At 54.4% G+C, this 16,770-nt stretch overlaps 1 protein-coding gene across 3 annotated transcripts; it reads right to left on the bottom strand.

Annotated features, from left to right (window-relative positions):
• Nucleotides 1–9,293: 9,293 nt before the first annotated feature.
• LOC102135417 (serine protease 30-like) lies at nt 9,294–12,417 on the bottom strand. 3 transcript variants are annotated; one of them, XM_015442384.4, is made up of 7 exons: nt 12,302–12,417; nt 11,397–11,604; nt 11,290–11,316; nt 10,901–11,066; nt 10,547–10,815; nt 9,885–10,045; nt 9,294–9,668 (listed from the first exon to the last, which is right to left on the bottom strand). In XM_015442384.4, the coding sequence occupies exons 2-7, from the start codon at nt 11,446–11,448 to the stop codon at nt 9,372–9,374; spliced, it is 972 nt and encodes a 323-aa protein (XP_015297870.1). In that variant the 5' UTR covers nt 11,449–11,604; nt 12,302–12,417; the 3' UTR covers nt 9,294–9,371. The 3 variants fall into 3 exon arrangements, with proteins under 3 accessions (XP_015297870.1, XP_015297874.1, XP_073884719.1); XM_015442388.4 differs by lacking the exon at nt 11,290–11,316 and having other exon boundaries at nt 11,397–12,417; XM_074028618.1 differs by lacking the exon at nt 9,885–10,045 and having other exon boundaries at nt 9,531–9,668; nt 11,397–12,417.
• Between the last annotated feature and the right edge of the window lie 4,353 nt (nt 12,418–16,770).

The following is a 16,770-nucleotide window of genomic DNA, read 5'->3' as shown; positions in this document are numbered from 1 at the left end:
TTTTTGTTCTGTTAGCTGATGCATGTAGCCCCCAGTCACGTTTCCCACGCTTGCTCGATTTATCATGTGGACCCCTTAAAGTTGTAAGCCTTGAAAAAGGCTTTTTTCGGGGAGCTCAGCTCTTAAGATGCGAATCTGCCGACATTCCCGGCCAAATAAACCACTTCCTTCTTTACCCCGGTGTCTGAGGAGTTTTGTCTGCAGCTTGTCCTGCTACCGTGATACATGCCTGTGGTCCCAGCTACTCGGGAGACTGAGGCAGGAGAATCGCTTGAACCCAGGAGGGGTTGCAGTGAGCCAAGATCATGCCACTGCACTCCAGCCTGGGCTACAGAGCGAGACCCCATCTCAAAAAAAAAAGAAAAGAAAAGCAAACATTTTGATAAGCGAACCTGCAGCTGCTTTGCAGGAGAAGCCCCTTTCCTTTCTGCAAGAGGAATGAGAAGTCCCTGGGGCCAGCTGGGGACCTCCCCTCTGTCCAGCCCAACAGCTCCATCAACTACTTTTTACTTCTCAGGGTTCTATTTAATTCTTTTAAAATTTGTGTTTTAGTAAGTTTCTTTCGCTTGTGTTTATTTTTCTTTTATTTATTTATTTTTTCTCCCAAGCTGGAATGCAATGGTGCGATCATGGCTCACTGCAACCTTGACCTTCTGGGCTCAGGTGATCCTCTCACCTCAGCCTCCTGAGTAGCTGGGACCACAAACACATGCCACCGTGCCTGGGTTTTGTTGTTGTTGTTGTTGATTGTAGAAACAAGGTCTTGCTATGTTGCCCAGGCTTGCTATGTTTTCATTTACTAAATTTGGTGACCGTAACTCAAGATACTTTGGGCACTTTGGGAGAAGGATAGGTCCCAAGAGGCAGAAACTGGTGGGGGCAGTCAGGATCGGGCCTGTCGGAAAAGCCTGGCGCTTCCTGGACAGAGCAGAGGACCAGTGGGGGAGACGGAATTGCACCCCTCCAGTCAGGGGAAGGCAGGGCAGGTCTTTTCAGCACCTGCTCATGTGAGAGGGTTTCTGTCACTTGCTACCGAGGGTGCCCAAGGAAGCCAGGACGACCCTGGAGAGGAGCCTTCCTCCAGAGGTTTCTCTCTGAATCTCACGTACTTGTTCTCCAGCCTTGATAAGGACTTCCACCCCCTCTACCCAAGCCTGTGCCATTTCAGGCTCCACGTGGGGGTGCCCAGGTCAGGCCAGAGGAACCAAGATAGGGGGAGTGTTGGGTAAAGACCGGGAGGGGAGGATGGGGCGGTTCCAGGGGCTCCCATGGTTTGAAATCCTCTGTGGAGAAATGACGAGGAACGAGCTCAGGAATCCCAAGTCCCACTCACCCCTTCATGAGGCTGTGATCCCCATGAGGACGCAGGTCCCCTGACTCTCCCCTGCTCTTTGCCCCAGTGTAGAAGGAGGACCCTGCATTTCTGGAGGAGCAGGTCTGTGTTGAGAGAAAGGGGAGCAGGGGAGAGAGCCTGCAGGAGGGCTCTCTGGGCCCCGCAACTTCCACACACAGGCCTACTTTGCCATAAGCCAGGGCTGAGTGCCGGCAGGGCCCCGGGGGCTGGGGACTCCCCCGGGCACTGCAGGCCGCACTGGGGAGCTTTGGGCCCTGCCTGGAGACACTTTTGGTTGTGACATGGGGGTGGGGGAAGTATTCCTGGCCTCTGGTGGGCGGACACCAGGGATGCTGCCACAAGTCCTGCGAGACACAGGACAGCCCCCCACCTTCTTCTCTAAGAAAGAATTATCTGGTCTCAAACCTCAGTAGGTCAAGGTTGAGAGCTCTGGCCTACAGCATGAGGCCTGGCAAGCTGGCAGATACAGCACCCGGGGCAGCGTGGGCCTGGAAGGAACACTGTGGCTGTGAGGAGCGTGGGCAACTTGCTCTGGCCTGCCCTCCCCTCCTGGGAGGCTGCTGCTCTCCCCACACCCTGTGCATCTGGTGGGGGTGCCGGAGCAGTTCCAGCTCCCCAAATCTCCAAACCTTTGAGCCGGGGTCTGTGCCTGCCATCCTTTGCGGCATGGGTTTTTCTTTTTTTTTCTTTTTTTTTTGAGACGGAGTCTCGCTCTGTCGCCCAGGATGGAGTGCAGTGGTGCGATCTCAGCTCACTGCAAGCTCCGCCTCCCGGGTTCACGCCATTCTCCTGCCTCAGCCTATCGAGTAGCTGGGACTACAGACGCCCATGACCACGCCCGGCTAAGTTTTGTATTTTTAGTAGAGACGGGATTTCACCGTGTTAGCCAGAATGGTCTCGATCTCCTGACCTTGTGATCCGCCCGCCTCGGCCTCCCAAAGTGCTGGGATTACAGGCGTGAGTCACCGCACCTGGCTATGGCATGGGTTATTTTATTTGAGCTGCTTCCCTCTCGGATCCTGGTCTCCAAACTCTCTAGGGTTATCCAGCCAGGGAGGGGATGCTGTGATATTTTTTATTTCTTTTCTTCCTTCCCTTCCTTCCCTTTTCCTTCCTCTTTCTCTTTTCTTTTCTTTCTTTCTTTTTCTTTCTCTCTTTCTTTCTTTCCTCTTTCTTTCTCTTTCTCTCCTTCCTTCCCTCCCTCCCTCCTTCCTTCCTTCCTTCCTTCCTTCCTTCCTTCCTTCCTTCCTTCCTTCCTTCCTTTCCTTTCTTTCTTCATTTTTGAGACAGAGTCTTTATCTGTCACCCAGACTGGAGTTCGGTGGTGGAATCACAGCTCACTGCACCACCCCGCCCACCTCAGCTCCCGAGTAGCTGGGACCACAGGCAAGCACCACCACCCCTGGCTAATTTTTTTTAATGTTATGTGGAGCTGGGATCTCACTGTGTTGCCCAGGCTGGTCTCAAACTCCTGAAATCAAGCTATCCTCCCATCTCAGCCTCCCAAGCAACTAGGCCTACCTGTGCATGCCACCATGCCTGGCTAATTTTTTTTTTAACAGAAATGTCATTTTAAGCATTATGCTTCCAATTACAAAAGCAATGCATGTATACTGCAGACATTTTAGGAAAGACAGCTAAATTTAAAAGGAATTCCCTGCCAGGTGCGGTGGCTCACGCCTGTAACCCCAACACTTTGCGAGGCCGAGGCGGGTGGATCACCTGAGGTCTGGAGTTCAAGACCAGCCTGGACAACATGGTGAAACCCTGTCTCTATAAAAATAGAAAAATTAGCTGGGCATGATGCTGTGTGCCTGTAATCCCAGCTACTTGGGAGGCTGAGGCGTTTAAAAAAAAAAAAAAAAAAAAAAAAAGAATTCTCACTACCCAGAGATACACTGCTGACATTTTGACATGTCTATTCCCAGTATTTTAAAATGAATTTTGGATATGCTAAAGATTGACAAATGGGACATTCAGCGATTGAAGTTTGCCTTAGGGAAGAAAGAGTCTCTCTGAAGACAAACCAAGGAGTCCAAAAAGAGAAGTGCAGAGCAACTTGAAAGACACAAAAAGAGACAAAACAAACTAGATCTCAGTGCTTCCAGAGGACTGTGTTTGAAGCTGAGGATTGAGAGGGCTGGGAGATAGGTAGAATGTAATGAGGTTTACATAGTAATGAGAAATTTTGTGATGAAAGGAACTGGGTCCTGGCCGGGCGCTGGTGGCTCACATCTGTAATCCCAGGACTTTGGGAGGCCAAGGCGGGCGGATCACCTGAGGTCAGGAGTTCAAGACCAGCCCGGCCAACATGGTGAAACCCTGTCTCTACTAAAAATAAAAAAATTAGCTGGGTGTGATGGCGTGTGCCTGTAGTCCCAGCTACCCAGGAAGCTGAGGCAGAAGAATCACTTGAACCCGGGAGGTGGAAGTTGCAGTGAGCTGAGATTGCACTACTGCACTCCAGCCTGAGTGACAGAGCAAGACTCTGTCTCAAAGAAAGAAGGAAAGGAAAGGAAAGGAAAGGAAAGGAAAGGAAAGGAAAGGAAAGGAAAGGAAAGGAAAGGAAAGGAAAAGAACTGGGTTCCAAGTGCTGCTCATGGAAACCAGTTTCTGCTGAAGTGTTTTGTGTATGTGTGCCAGTATTACTAGAGTGCTAGTAAGTCTCCTGTGATTTGAATCTTTTTTTTTCTGGGATGAGGGGATGGATGGATGGATGGATGGATGGATGGATGGATGGATGGATGGGTGAGTCAGTAAATGGATGGATATCAGTAGATGGGTAGGTGGGTGGGTGAGTGGGTGGATGGATGGATGGATAGGTGGATGGATGGATGGATGGATGGATAGGTGGGTGGATGGATGGATGGGTGGGTGGATGGATAGGTGGGTAGGTGGGTGGGTGAGTGGGTAGATGAACGGATGGATGGATGAATTTATGAGTCAGTAGATGGGTGGGTGGGTGAGTGGGTGAGTAGATGGATGGATGGATGCATAAGTGGGTGGGTGGGTGAGTGGATAGATGGATAGAAAACACACTAGCAGGACCAGGCACAGTGGCTTACACCTGTAATCCCAGCACTTTGAGAGGTCTAGACAGATGGGTCACTTGAGCCCAGGAGTTCAAGACCAGCCTAAGCAACATGGCAAGACACTGCCTCTACAAAAATACATAACCGGGTGTGGTAGTCCCAGCTACTTGGGAGGTTAAAACAGGAGAATTGCTCGAGCCCAGGAGGTACAGATTGCAGTGAGCTGAGATCACGCCATTGCACTCCAGCCTAAGAAACAGAAGTGAAACCTTGTCTCAGAAAAAGAAAAAAGAAAAAGAAAGGAAAAGAAAAAAAAAAAGAAAAGAAAAAAAGAAAAGGAAAGGAAAGAAAAGACACTAGCATTCATCATGATCCGATTTTGGACCAGGCGCAATGGCAAGTGCTTACACAAGTATTGCTTCATTTAATCATCACAAACATCCTTGGGATGGGTGTTAATCTCACATTTTTTACAGACAAGGAAGCCCAGGCTGAGTGAGTGAGTCATGGAATTTAAACCCCAATCCCACAGTCCTCCTACCACTTCCTGCTCAGGTGTTGGCCCAGTCCCATCATTGTGTGGGGAGGTTCTTTCCTGAGGGTCCCCAAGTGCCCAAATACTTCAGCCGCCGTACAACATGTGATTTTCTTGTCCTGTAACTCCGAGGTCCACACGCCCACAGTGCCGCTGGCAGAGCCTGCTGTGATCCTGAAAATTCCTTTTCATCGACTCACTACAAGTTCAGAGACAAGGTGCGTGCCAGACCTGCACCCTGGGCTCCAGAGTGAGGAAGGAACTGCTCATCCTGTGCTGGGTCCCTGCTTCTGCTCCTGCTTCTCACCCTTGGCCAAACATTCCCCAATCCTGGGCGGCTCTGGCCTTGGGACAGAAATCAGCCTGTCAGCCTTCCGGAACACCTGAGTCCATTGTGGCCACTTCCTCATCCCCACACCAGCTCAGCCCTGCAGGGGCGTTTGAATTGTTTCCTCCTACACAACACTGAACTGTGCAGCTCCCGCCCTGACCTGTCTCTAAACAGCGTCACTAGTCCCAAGGCCTCCTGCAGTCCACTGGGCCCACAGACACGCCGACCAGCAAGCTGGGGGTCCTACTGAGAGACATTTGGTGCTGGCTGCCATGCAGTCAGAGTGGGCCAGGCAGCTGGGGCCTAAGAGGAGCTGCTCGAAGGGCCGGGCGCGGTGGCTCACGCCTGTAATCCCGGCACTTTAGGAGACTGGCGCGGGTGGATCATGAGGTCAGGAGATTGAGACCACAGTGAAACCCCGTCTCGGGCGGATCACAAGGTCAGGAGATCGAGACCATCCTGGCTAACACGGTGAAACCCTGTCTCTACTAAAAAAAAATACAAAAAACTAGCCGGGCGAGGTGGCGGCGCCTGTAGTCCCAGCTACTCGGGAGGCTGAGGCAGGAGAATGGCGTGAACCCGGGAGGCGGAGCTTGCAGTGAGCTGAGATCCCACCACTGCACTCCAGCCTGGGCGACAGAGCCAGACTCCGTCTCAAAAAAAAAAAAAAAAAGAAACCCCGTCTCTACTAAAGATACAAAAAATTAGCCCAGCGCGGAGGCAGGTGCCTGTAATCCCAGCTACTCAGGAGGCTGAGGCAGGAGAATGGTGTGAACCTGGGAGGCAGAGCTTGCAGTGAACCAAGATCACGCCACTGCACTCCAGCCTGGGCAACAGAGCCAAACTCTGTCTCAAAAAAAAAAAAAAAAACAAAAGAGGAGCTGCTGGAGGAAGTGGAGCACCTTGGATGCCACCTGGACTCACGTCTGCACCTACCACCCTCTCGGACCTGCACCCAGCCCCCGGCCCAGGCACCAGGAGAACCCTCTGTGTGTTTCCAACAAGCCCCGGGCAGGAGGGGCTTCACAAGCAGAAGCACCAGTCTCCTAAGTCCTCCACAAACAGCACCTGTGTCAGGGGCCAGAGAAAGAGAAGACAAAGAGGGCTGTGTGTGCACCACAGCCCAAGTCAGGTGGGAAAAATTCTCCTGTGGCTTTTGCTGTTGGCTGAGGCCCCTTCCTTCTAACTCACCGTTGGCAGGTGTCAGACACCTCGGAGAGAAAAGAGGCTCAGCAGGCTTCCCCTGCCGGTGGGGGTCGAGGAGCATTCGTGCTGTCCACTGCCAGGAAATGTGGGGGATGCTGAGGACCACACAGACACACAAACACACACAAATACACACCCATTCAAACATACACACAAAAATACCCACACACGCACACAAATACACACCCAGACACACATACACACAAATACACACCCACTCATACAGAGACACACACAAATACACATACACACAGACAAGCACACAAATACCCACCCACACACAAAAATACCCACCCACACAGAGACACACAAAAACACCCACCGACACACACACAAAAAAATACACACCCATCCACACAGAGACACACTCACACACACAAATATCCATTCACATACATGCAAATACACACTCACCCCCCACACAGAGACACACACACACGCACCCATACATACATACACACACAAATACACACCCACCACACACACACACCCAGAGACACACACACCTATCCATACAGAAACACACATACACACACATGCAAATGCACACCCATACACAGACACAAATACCCACACACACACCCACACACACAGACACATACACATACACACACACCTACCCCACAGAGACACATAGACACGCAGATACACACAAGTACACACACACGTACACACACACACATACACATGAACATAAAAACACACAAACACCCATCCATACATAGGCACACACATAAATACACAGCCACACACAGACACATCCACACACAGACAGGCACACAGCCTGGACAGGGGCCTCCTGGATGGGAGTGGATCCTGGCACAGGGCTCAGGGCATAGCAGCCCTGGTCATGGTCATCTGGGGAAGAGACTGGAGGGGTGGGCTGGGCATGATGGTTCACCCCTGTCATCCCAGCTCTTTGGGAGGCTGGGGCGGGCGGATCAGTTGAGGTCAGGAGTTCAAGACCAGCCTGGGCAACATGGTGAAACCCCATCTCTACTAAAAATACAAAAATTAGCCGAGTGTGGTGGTGTGCACGTGTACGCCCAGGCAGGCTGAGGTGGGAGGATCCCTTAAGCCTGGGAGGTCGAGGCTGCAATGAGCTGAGACCGAGCCACTGCACTCCAGCCTGGGCAGTAGAGCAAGACCCTGTCACAAAAGAAAAAAGGAGAGTGGCTGGGCGCGGTGGCTCAAGCCTGTAATCCCAGCACTTTGGGAGGCCGAGACGGGTGGATCACGAGGTCAGGAGATCGAGACCATCCTGGCTAACACGGTGAAACCCCGTCTCCACTAAAAAATACAAAAAACTAGCCGGGTGAAGTGGCGGGCGCCTGTAGTCCCAGCTACTCGGGAGGCTGAGGCGGGAGAATGGCGTGAACCTGGGAGGCGGAGCTTGCAGTGAGCTGAGATCCGGCCACGGCACTCCAGCCTGGGCGACAGAGCGAGACTCCGTCTCAAAAAAAAAAAAAAAAGAAAAGAAAAAAGGAGAGAGAAACTGAAGGGGCTGATATGTAAGGAGGGAGGCGTAGCGCTTCTGAGACATCCTTGGTGCTTCGGGCCTGTGTGAGGAGGGACTGCCGACTCTAACATTTAAGCAGAAATCTAGAAGTGAGGACTTTGTTTTAATCTGTCACTTTCCCTCCTCACTGGATTTCTGGAAGGAGTTATTTATGAGTGAAGAGCCGGAGAATCCATTAGCAAACTAACGCATGAAAGTAATGAGCAAGAGAAAGTTGTGAGACAAAACAGAGAAGCTGAGAGGCCAGAAACTTCCACCCAGGAGGCTGAGCTCCTGGCGGATCCAATGAGTCCCTCCAGGACGCCGTCCATCCTGGGATGAAGGCAGAGGGGTTGGAAGGAGGCGAGGCCGTCAGGGGAGAACAGGACCTTATGAAGGTGGGCCCACAGCAAAAGGAGAGATGATTCTAGAGCATCCAGTCTTCTAGTGCAGTAGAACAACCTCATTTTTCTAAGAGGTCACCCAGCTGAGGGTGCTCCCTGGGAGGGCTGAGGCGTTGGGGTGACAGCTCCACTGCCCACTCACCTGCGACCTCAAAGCCCCTCTCCTCCATGGGGTGCTCCCAACAGCCACCTCCAGGGCAGGGGAGTAGCGATGGGACAAAGGCTGGCCCGACTGTGCCCTACCCAAGCAGAGGGTCCTTCCCCCAGACCTGGTGCCAAACTGGAGTGAAAGCCCAGCCACCTTGTCTCACAGAGATGGGAGAGTTTCTTAAACTGACACAGGCTGCGAGCTTCCAAATGGACCCCTCCCTGCAAGTGTGGAACTGGCTCTGCCAGGCACTGCTTTGCCCATGCTTCTAAGACACAGGCAGAGGGCGCTGCCCACCACACTGGCAATGGCCTCAAAGCCCCTGTTCACGCCTGAAACAGCCCCCAGGGCCCCCACTGGCTGCAGTCAGCAGAGGGCAGGGTGGTGGGGGAGGGCATGGACACTCCGTGGGCCAGAGCTGGGAGAACAAGGCCTATTATTGGACAGTTGGTGGCCATGGCAACTACACAAGAATGCCTGAGACTGAAAATCCGTGGGCTTCAAGGAGCTCCAGCTCTTGCACTGGCTGAGTCACAGTGACTATATAACTCTTCCTCCCACTTTTGGGACACTTTTGAGAGGGACAGGGATCTTATCTAACAACACAGGATAGGCATCGCCCAAGACCGTCCTGAGCAAGTCTGGACACCGTGACCCTAATGATGAAGATGTTCCGCAGACACTGCCCGGGGCAGGCACCATGCTCTCCCAACCTACCACAGCCAGATGTTTTTGTAAAGCATAAAAATGAATTACTAGAAAAGCAAAGACATAAAATACACATTAAAAAAAACCTACAGTTTTTATTATTAGATTCCATCAATCCTACCAGAAGGGGGACCCTGGACTCCATGACTCATGGTTCACAGGGACCCAAGCAAGCGTACGGTCAACAGCTCAAGCAGCAGCACTGGGTGGGACCTGGAGGTGCCTGGATGGGACCCAGAGATGCCTGAGAGGAACCCAGGGGCACCTGGGCGGGCCCCAGACATGCCTGAGCGAGGTTCAGCCAGGGTTCTCTGAATCCAGTCTGTGTAGCTTAGCACCTGGGTGTAGACACCAGGCCGGAAAGGCCGGGCACAGCCGAATCCCCAGCTCACAATGCCAGCCTGGACCCACGTATCATTGATGGGGCAGACCAGCGGCCCCCCGGAGTCACCCTGGGGGAGAGAGAGGGAGGGCCCCATGAGGTCTGCATTGAGGGAGACGCCTGGGCCCCAAGTGCCTTCAAGAATCTGCTGCTGAGGCCAAGGAGCCAGGCAAGGACTCTGGTCCCTCTGGAGACCCTGAGGGGGGGAACATGGGGACAGAGCCCAGGACACGGTGAGCCTAAAGAGCCCACACTTCTGCATGGGGTGACCAGGAGCTGCAGTCACCTGGCAGGAGTCTTTCTTGCCCTGGACAGAGCCAGCGCAGATCATGTCGTCCTGGATGAGGCGCTGGCCAGCCAGGCTGGGCTCTCCTAGGTGGTACATCAGCTCACACGCGTTCGAGTCCAGGAGGGGCACAGCCACCTCCTGAAGGACACTCGCCAGGGCTGGATGTGATGCGGGGGCCAGCCTGAGCCCACCTCGAGCCTCGTCCCCATCAGGTGAGCCTCTTCCCTCTCACCTGGGATGGTGGCAGGCTGCACCTCCTACCTCTTCTCTGCCCACCCACCCTGCCCGTCCCAACTCCTAAACCAGGAGACAGTGGGGTCAGGGAGCAGTGCTCAAGCCCAGATCCTCTCCCATGACCCTGGCTTATCTCATGACCTCTTAGCCTTGGCTTATTCATCCCACCATGGGCACAATCCTGGACACTGGCTCAAGATCCCCAAAATCTAATATGGTGGTCATCTTGGCCAAGAGGAGTCCCACAGTCTGGACAGTATGGTTCCTGGCCCCAAGTGTTCCCAGCTTCAGGGTGGGGTGGGAGGAGAGAGAAGATAAACATTCGGACCAAGGTCTGTGGAGACCACTCAGGCTGGCTCTGCGTGGTCCCTGGGCTGGTCCTCCCTGGCTAGGAGTGGGAGCTGGTGAATGCATATTCCCCTTACCTCTCTCCTGGGTGGACCCCCAGCCTGTTACCCAGCACAGGGACCCAATGGCGAGGGGGGTCTGGGGTCCTGGGAGGCAGACGGGGCTGAACTGGGAGGCCTGCAAGGGGAATTCCAGCTCCATCAGGGCAATGTCCCCGCTGGTGGTGGCCCCACGATATGAGGAGTGGACCAGGAGCCTCTTCACAGTCACCAAGGTCGAGTGGGGCTCTGAAAGGGAGGGTGTCAGCCCTCCGACTTTAACACGGTAGAGCCTGGGATCCTCAGACCTGAGAGCGGAACGGAAACACATGGCCCGCTGCAGGCAGCCGCTGAGGGGAGGGGCGAGGAGCACCCCCACCCAGCGCCACTCACCTCAGGAAGCAGTGGGCGGCCGTGAGCACCCAGCGTGGGTGGATGAGGGAGCCCCCACATATGTGCCCCACTGAGGCCAACCACAGGCCAACCTGCCACGGCCAGCGTTCTTCCTGGGTGTCTTGGCCTCCCACAATCCTCCCGGCCTCCTTGGAGTGGCCGCATTCTGCAGAGGGATGGGCAGGTGGGAGACCTCAGCTTTCTTCTCTCTCAGAAAGCCCCTCCCTACCAGTCTCACTCTTTACCCTAACACCTTCTGACATCCCTCAGCCCTTGATGTCCAGGGATGAGGCTCCCGGGGCCAAGGGCCTCTGCATGTCCCCTGGGGCCAGTCCTCCCTGGCCAGGAGTAGGGGCTGGCTGAGTGCAGGGATGAGATGTCTACAGTACCTGAAGGCAGCACATCCCCATGGGCCCCTGGAAAGCAAGAGAGCAAAGGGGAGCACACAGGGTGGCAGGGGGTGGGAGGGAGGAGAAGACAGAGGCGCACCCCTCACCTGGCAGCAGCCACAGCAGCAGCAGCAGGATGGGGCCTGCCCGAAGCCCCATGGTTCCTCTTCCCTACAGACACTGCACTGGGGTCAGAGTCCTTGGACGGCACCAGAGGTTGGGGGGGCGGGGGGCGCAGGTCATTAACCAGTGGCAATCACGCTGGAGCCCTCTGTGCCTGGCAGAACCTGCCCTCCTCAGATGCCGCTTGGGTTCCTGTCCCACATGTTTCAGGGAGGTGGTTTAGAGGAGGCTGGGGATGCCAGGACCCACTTCAGGCCAGTCCCTCCAAGGAGCCAGAGGTCAGAGGACCGGTCAGTCCACCCTACTGGGCTGAGATGTGGAAGCCCCACCCATCCTTCCGGCAGGCAGGAGACCCCCACTGCTTCACCTACTGGAAGCTCTGCTCAAGGCAGAGGTGGGGACCAACCCTCTTCACCCTGTCCCCGACCAGGAAGTGTAGTGTATCCACGCAGGCCAGTCGGGCTGCCCCAGCCCACCTCCCGCCTCCCTTCCCACCAGAGGGACCTGTAGCTCCTGCAGCGCCCTCCCGGGGCACACCGTATCTAAGGGGCTGGTGCCCAGGGGAGCCCTGTTCGTTGCTATGGGAACAAACCACAGCCCAGCCCTCCAGACAGGAAGGGTCGAATCAGGAGACACGTTTTCCAGGTACTACTTCCTCCTGCTGCTGCCACTGCCCAAAACCTTTGGCCCCCATCCCAGGGCCAGGAGCAGAGGCGAGGCCAGTCCCGAGGCAGCTGAGGACCACGCCATGCGCTTGGTATTGTGCATGGCCTCCAGCCCGCACTGAAGTCGGCCTGACCCGAGAAGCCCAGGATCGCTGAGGAAGCTCCCCACTGTCGTCGCCTCTCAGCCCCACACCCACCCATCCACAGGCAGCCGGGATGCTCACTCAGCCACGTCGCGGACCTCATTTCGGCCTCGCTACGACTCTGCCAACAGGGGGCGCCACAGGAGGTTACGGGGTCGCAGGGACTCCTTTCTGTCCGTTTCCGGCGGTTTTCTGTCAAACTTCCTGCGCTCTTACGGAAGTTGAGGGTGTTTCGCTAAACTTCCGGTGGGCTCCACGAGGGTTTCCAGTGGACTTCCCGTGCGATCAGGCGGGGTTCCGGTCAGTATGCGAGTCCTGTGAGCATCATCTCAGCCTGGCCTCAGGTCCTGGAGGGTCTGGAAAGTGAGTGGTCCCTCTCAGGAGCCAACCAGAAGATGTTCCCACTGGCCGACGATGGGAGCATCACTGTGGGCAATAACTTGGACTGATTTAAATACGTAAAATAAGGCCAGGTGCGGTGGCTCACGCCTGTGATCCCAGCACTGTGGGAGGCCGATGTGGGCAGATCACCTGAGGTCAGGAGTTCGAGACCAGCCTGGCCAACATGGTGAAACCCCATCTCTACTAAAAATACAGAGATTAGCTGGGCGTGGTGTTGGCACCTGTGATCCCAGCTACTCAGGAGGCTGAGGCAGGAGAATCGCTTTAACCCAGAGACAGAGGCTGCAGTGAGCCTACACTCCAGCCTGGGCAGCAGAACGAGACTCCTTCTCAAAAAAAAACCGTGAGTTCATAATATTATAAAAAATACCTCCTTTATCATTTTTGGAGTATGCTAAGGAAACAGTTCATTATTTTGAGGATAAATAGGTGCCAAAACATGAAAATTTTTAAAAATAGAATGAAAGGGGCAACAAAAATAAATAGATGATGAAAAGTTTGTCTTTATGGAGGAATTCCTACTACTGGACCAGGAATATCACCATGTTGCAATCTAATGGATTAATTGGTCTAGGGAATAATCCTCAACAGCTGCTTCCATCACCAGGAGACAGTTAACTGGTGTGTACCCCCTGATAGACTTTTCTGGAAAAATCAGAGGCCTGCAAGGGGAAGTCCAGCTGCATCAGGGCAACATCCCTGCTGGTACTGGTACAAACAAACAAAACAAGAAGCCTGGAAGGAGGCAGGCTGTGTAGAGCTAGGGCAGCATCTTGACCTCACCATCACACCCATAGCTGTTGAATCGTGGTTCACTGTCATTAGCATGTCAGGTTGTAGCCTTATGGTCATAAATGACTGCTGAAATCTGGGCATTGCATGTGCGTTCAGTACTAGAAGAAAGAGGAAGGAGAGAAAGGATGACGCCAGCTGAATATGTTCCTTTTATCAGGGAAAAACAATCTTCCTAAGAAGCCACCCATCTCATTGGCCAACACTTAGTCCCACAGGCACATGTGACCATGCAGGAGACAATGAACATTTAGCTCTTCCAGGTGGAAGAAGCAAACAGAAGAGTTGAAATAGGGGTTGGCTTAGCCAACCAAAGGAGCCTGCCACGGAGGGAAGTCATGTATTTAAGCATGTGCTTTTAAATGCTTGCTTCGGATGCAAAGTGGAGAAGAGTTAGGAGGTCCCAGACATAGGAGAAAGTTCCCTCAAGAGCTCATGATTTGAGGAAGGAGTAGCCAGACTTCACAGCCTGCAGCTAAGGCAGTTCCTGCTGTAATGACATTTGTCGCAGAGGTCAGATGGTCCCCATCGGTGCTCTTAGGGAGGTAGAGAGAGCTCTGCAAAAGGCTGTTCTATCGGAGAGGTGAAAAAGGAGCCAGAGACATCTGCCCAGGAGTCTAGGATGGGCGTATAGCCGGCCACGGGGGCCCAGTACAACTGGAACATGTGGGATTCCCTCTTGAGGAGACAGCCAGGCCTACGGGTCTCTGCAGCCCCTAGAGACAGGTGATGCTGGTGGGGCGGAGGTAGCGAGGTCCTCCCACCCAACATGGTTCACATGTGGGACTTGTTCCTGGGCCAGGCTCCAACCGGGGAGAAGGGGGCTGTTTTGTGAGCCATAGACTCTGCATGTCCAGCAAAGTTTGGGGACATGGGCTGGCCCGACTCTGAGTAGGGTGCACACACTGTGAGCTGGCAGGACCCCCAAGGGAAGGGTCCCCAAGGAAAGGGAGCTGCACGTGCTGCCTGAGCCCGACAGCGGCTGGAAAGACTCTGTACCCACCTCCTGGAACCCCACTGTGGTTTGGAGAGGACATCGTTGGAAGTCCTGTTGCACTTCAGAGCCAGAGCTGACTTCCCACTCCACCCCCAGCCTGTCCCTCAGGGCCCTGGGATCCCATGGAGCCACTAAGGAAGGCATGAGAGGCTCCCTTAAACTCAACGCTGCCTGGAGGCGACCTCCCAACTCAGAGAAATCTCCACCCTCCCTGGTGAATCCTGCCGCTTACGGGGCGGCTTCTCTGCCCCCACTCTAGGCGCTACATTCTGTCAGGGGCTTCTGTCAGGACCCTATTAGAGGGAGTAGATGCAGAGTAGATGCACGTGCACCAGGGCCTGTGGAGGGATGGGGTAAAGGGACATGCACCCATGAAACTGAGGGTCAGAGAGTGAGAGCTGACAAGGAGGAGAAACAGGACAGGAGCAGGGAGAGGAGAGGAGAGGAAAAAGAGGAAGACGAGGGGCAGGAGAGGGCTGGTCTGGGGGCACAGAGAAGGGGGGCAGAGCTGGTGGGGTCGAAGGAGACACTGAAGGGAGAGACTCCAGGACAGGAGCAGGGGAAGGAAGTGGAGAAATGAGGAAGGGGGCACTCAGAGACAGAAGGGGGCAGTCCAGGAGCAGGGGCAGAAGTTGAGTGAGGGAGAGAGGCCAGCAAATGAGGACTGGAGAGGGGAGGGGCTAAAGCCCACAGAGGAGGTAAGGGAACCCAGAGCATAGGGTTACATCAAGAGGGGACCAGGTCACAAAGGGAGGGGCCGTGGGGGTTGGCTCTGCTACCTGGGACACCTGAGTCACCCCAGCACTCCCTGGGCTGGTCACTCTAACAAACAGCAGGGCAGTTCTGGTTGGTTGGTTGGTTGGTTGGTTGTTTTAATAAAAACAACCCCATAGCATTTACTGTGATCTGATAATCATATGAAGGTAATCAGGCTGGGCCAGTGACTCACATCTGTAAGCCTAGCACTTTGGGAGGCCAAGGCGGGTGGTTTGCTTGAGGCCAGGAGTTGGAGACCAGCCTGGGCAACATGGAGAAACCCTGTCTCTATAAAAAATTTAAAAATTAGCCTGGCATGGTGGCTCACGCCTGCAGTCTAGCTACTTGGGAGGCTGAGGTGGGAGGATCACTTGAGCCTGGGAGGTAGAGGCTGCAGTAAGCCAGGGTAACACCACTGCACTCCAGCCTGGGCAACAAAGCAAGCCCTGCCTCGAAAAAAATAAATAAATAAGGCAATCAAGACAGTATGAACAAATATTTTAGAACTGCACTTCCAACAAAGGACTCCAAACAAAACAGAACAAAAAACTAAAACTGTGTTGCCTTCTCCAAACTTGGCCATGTCCTTGATCATTTCTGGACGGAGACATTTCATGGTGGTGTCATAGTGTCTCATTCTTCAGCACAATTGGACCTGGTTGTTTTCCTGACTTCGCTTTGGGTGAATCTCTTCTGCATTGGCTACTAGAGGATCACATACTCACCAAAGCCAGCAGCACAGCCCTCTAACCACATGCCCACTTGTTACAGGAATGCTGGGGAAGGCCTGAACCCAGGCAGGCTGGGATGAGGACCCTGGGTTCAGGAGGCCAGAGCGGGTTGCAGATGAGTGGCTGTGGGGAAACAGAGTATTAATCTGCATCTCTAAGCAGGCAGGAAGCCAGACAGACCCCTCCTCTTGGCCTGGGACCAAACTCCCACCTCCCATGGGGACAGGTGGGGTGACTCAACTCCTGATGCCCACAGAGCCAGAGGCCTGCCCTGCCACTGTCCGCTGCTTCTTCCAAAGTGGGGAGTTTAGAGCTTTGCGGTGAGTTGCTCGACGAATCGGCTCCTGGGGATGAGGACCCAGCAGCCTGCCTACGGAGACGGGGCTCTGATGGGGCTCACCTGGGCGCCTCCCTCCACCACCACCCTCAGCTCTGCCATCCTGAGTCCCCTGAGGCCTGTGGTGGGGAAAGCAGAAGGGGGGACTTGGCCGGGGGTGGAGAGGTAGCACCCCACTCCCATGGGGCTGGGTTTCTCCTCACCAGCCTGTTTTGGAATCCAACGCACAGTTTGGGGGTTCCCAATCCCTCTCTTCCCCTTCCTGAAGCGGCAGAGCTGGGTCTCCCAGGCCTCTAGACTCTGGCCCCTCTCCATCGGCTGCCCTGCCCTGGTTGGGAGAGGGATAAAAGGGAGGGTGGCCCAGGCTGCAAAGATCAGGGGTCAGGAGGCTGAACCGTAGGTGGAAGCAGGGGTCAGAGTGAGCCCCAGGTGGACAGGATGGCACAGTCTCTGGCCAGGCCAACATCCAACCCCCTACCTTAACCCCCTCTGGACCCTTGCTTTCCAGTGTCCCCAGGTATGGGAAAAACAGACA

Source organism: Macaca fascicularis, chromosome 20 (assembly GCF_037993035.2).
Source record: "Macaca fascicularis isolate 582-1 chromosome 20, T2T-MFA8v1.1".
NCBI classification, from domain to species: domain Eukaryota; kingdom Metazoa; phylum Chordata; class Mammalia; order Primates; family Cercopithecidae; genus Macaca; species Macaca fascicularis.
The sequence above is the reverse complement of the archived record's forward strand: the minus strand, read 5'-3'. Positions and strand labels throughout refer to the sequence as shown.

Coding starts and splice junctions, on each gene's coding strand:
- LOC102135417 (XM_015442384.4), bottom strand. CDS start 11,448: ATGGGGCTTCGGGCAGGCCCCATCCTGCTGCTGCTGCTGTGGCTGCTG. Junction 11,317..11,396: donor GCTGCTGTGGCTGCTGCCAG/GTGAGGGGTGCG, acceptor CTTGCTTTCCAG/GGGCCCATGGGGATGTGCTG. Junction 10,816..10,900: donor GCCGCCCACTGCTTCCTGAG/GTGAGTGGCGCT, acceptor TTCCGCTCTCAG/GTCTGAGGATCCCAGGCTCT.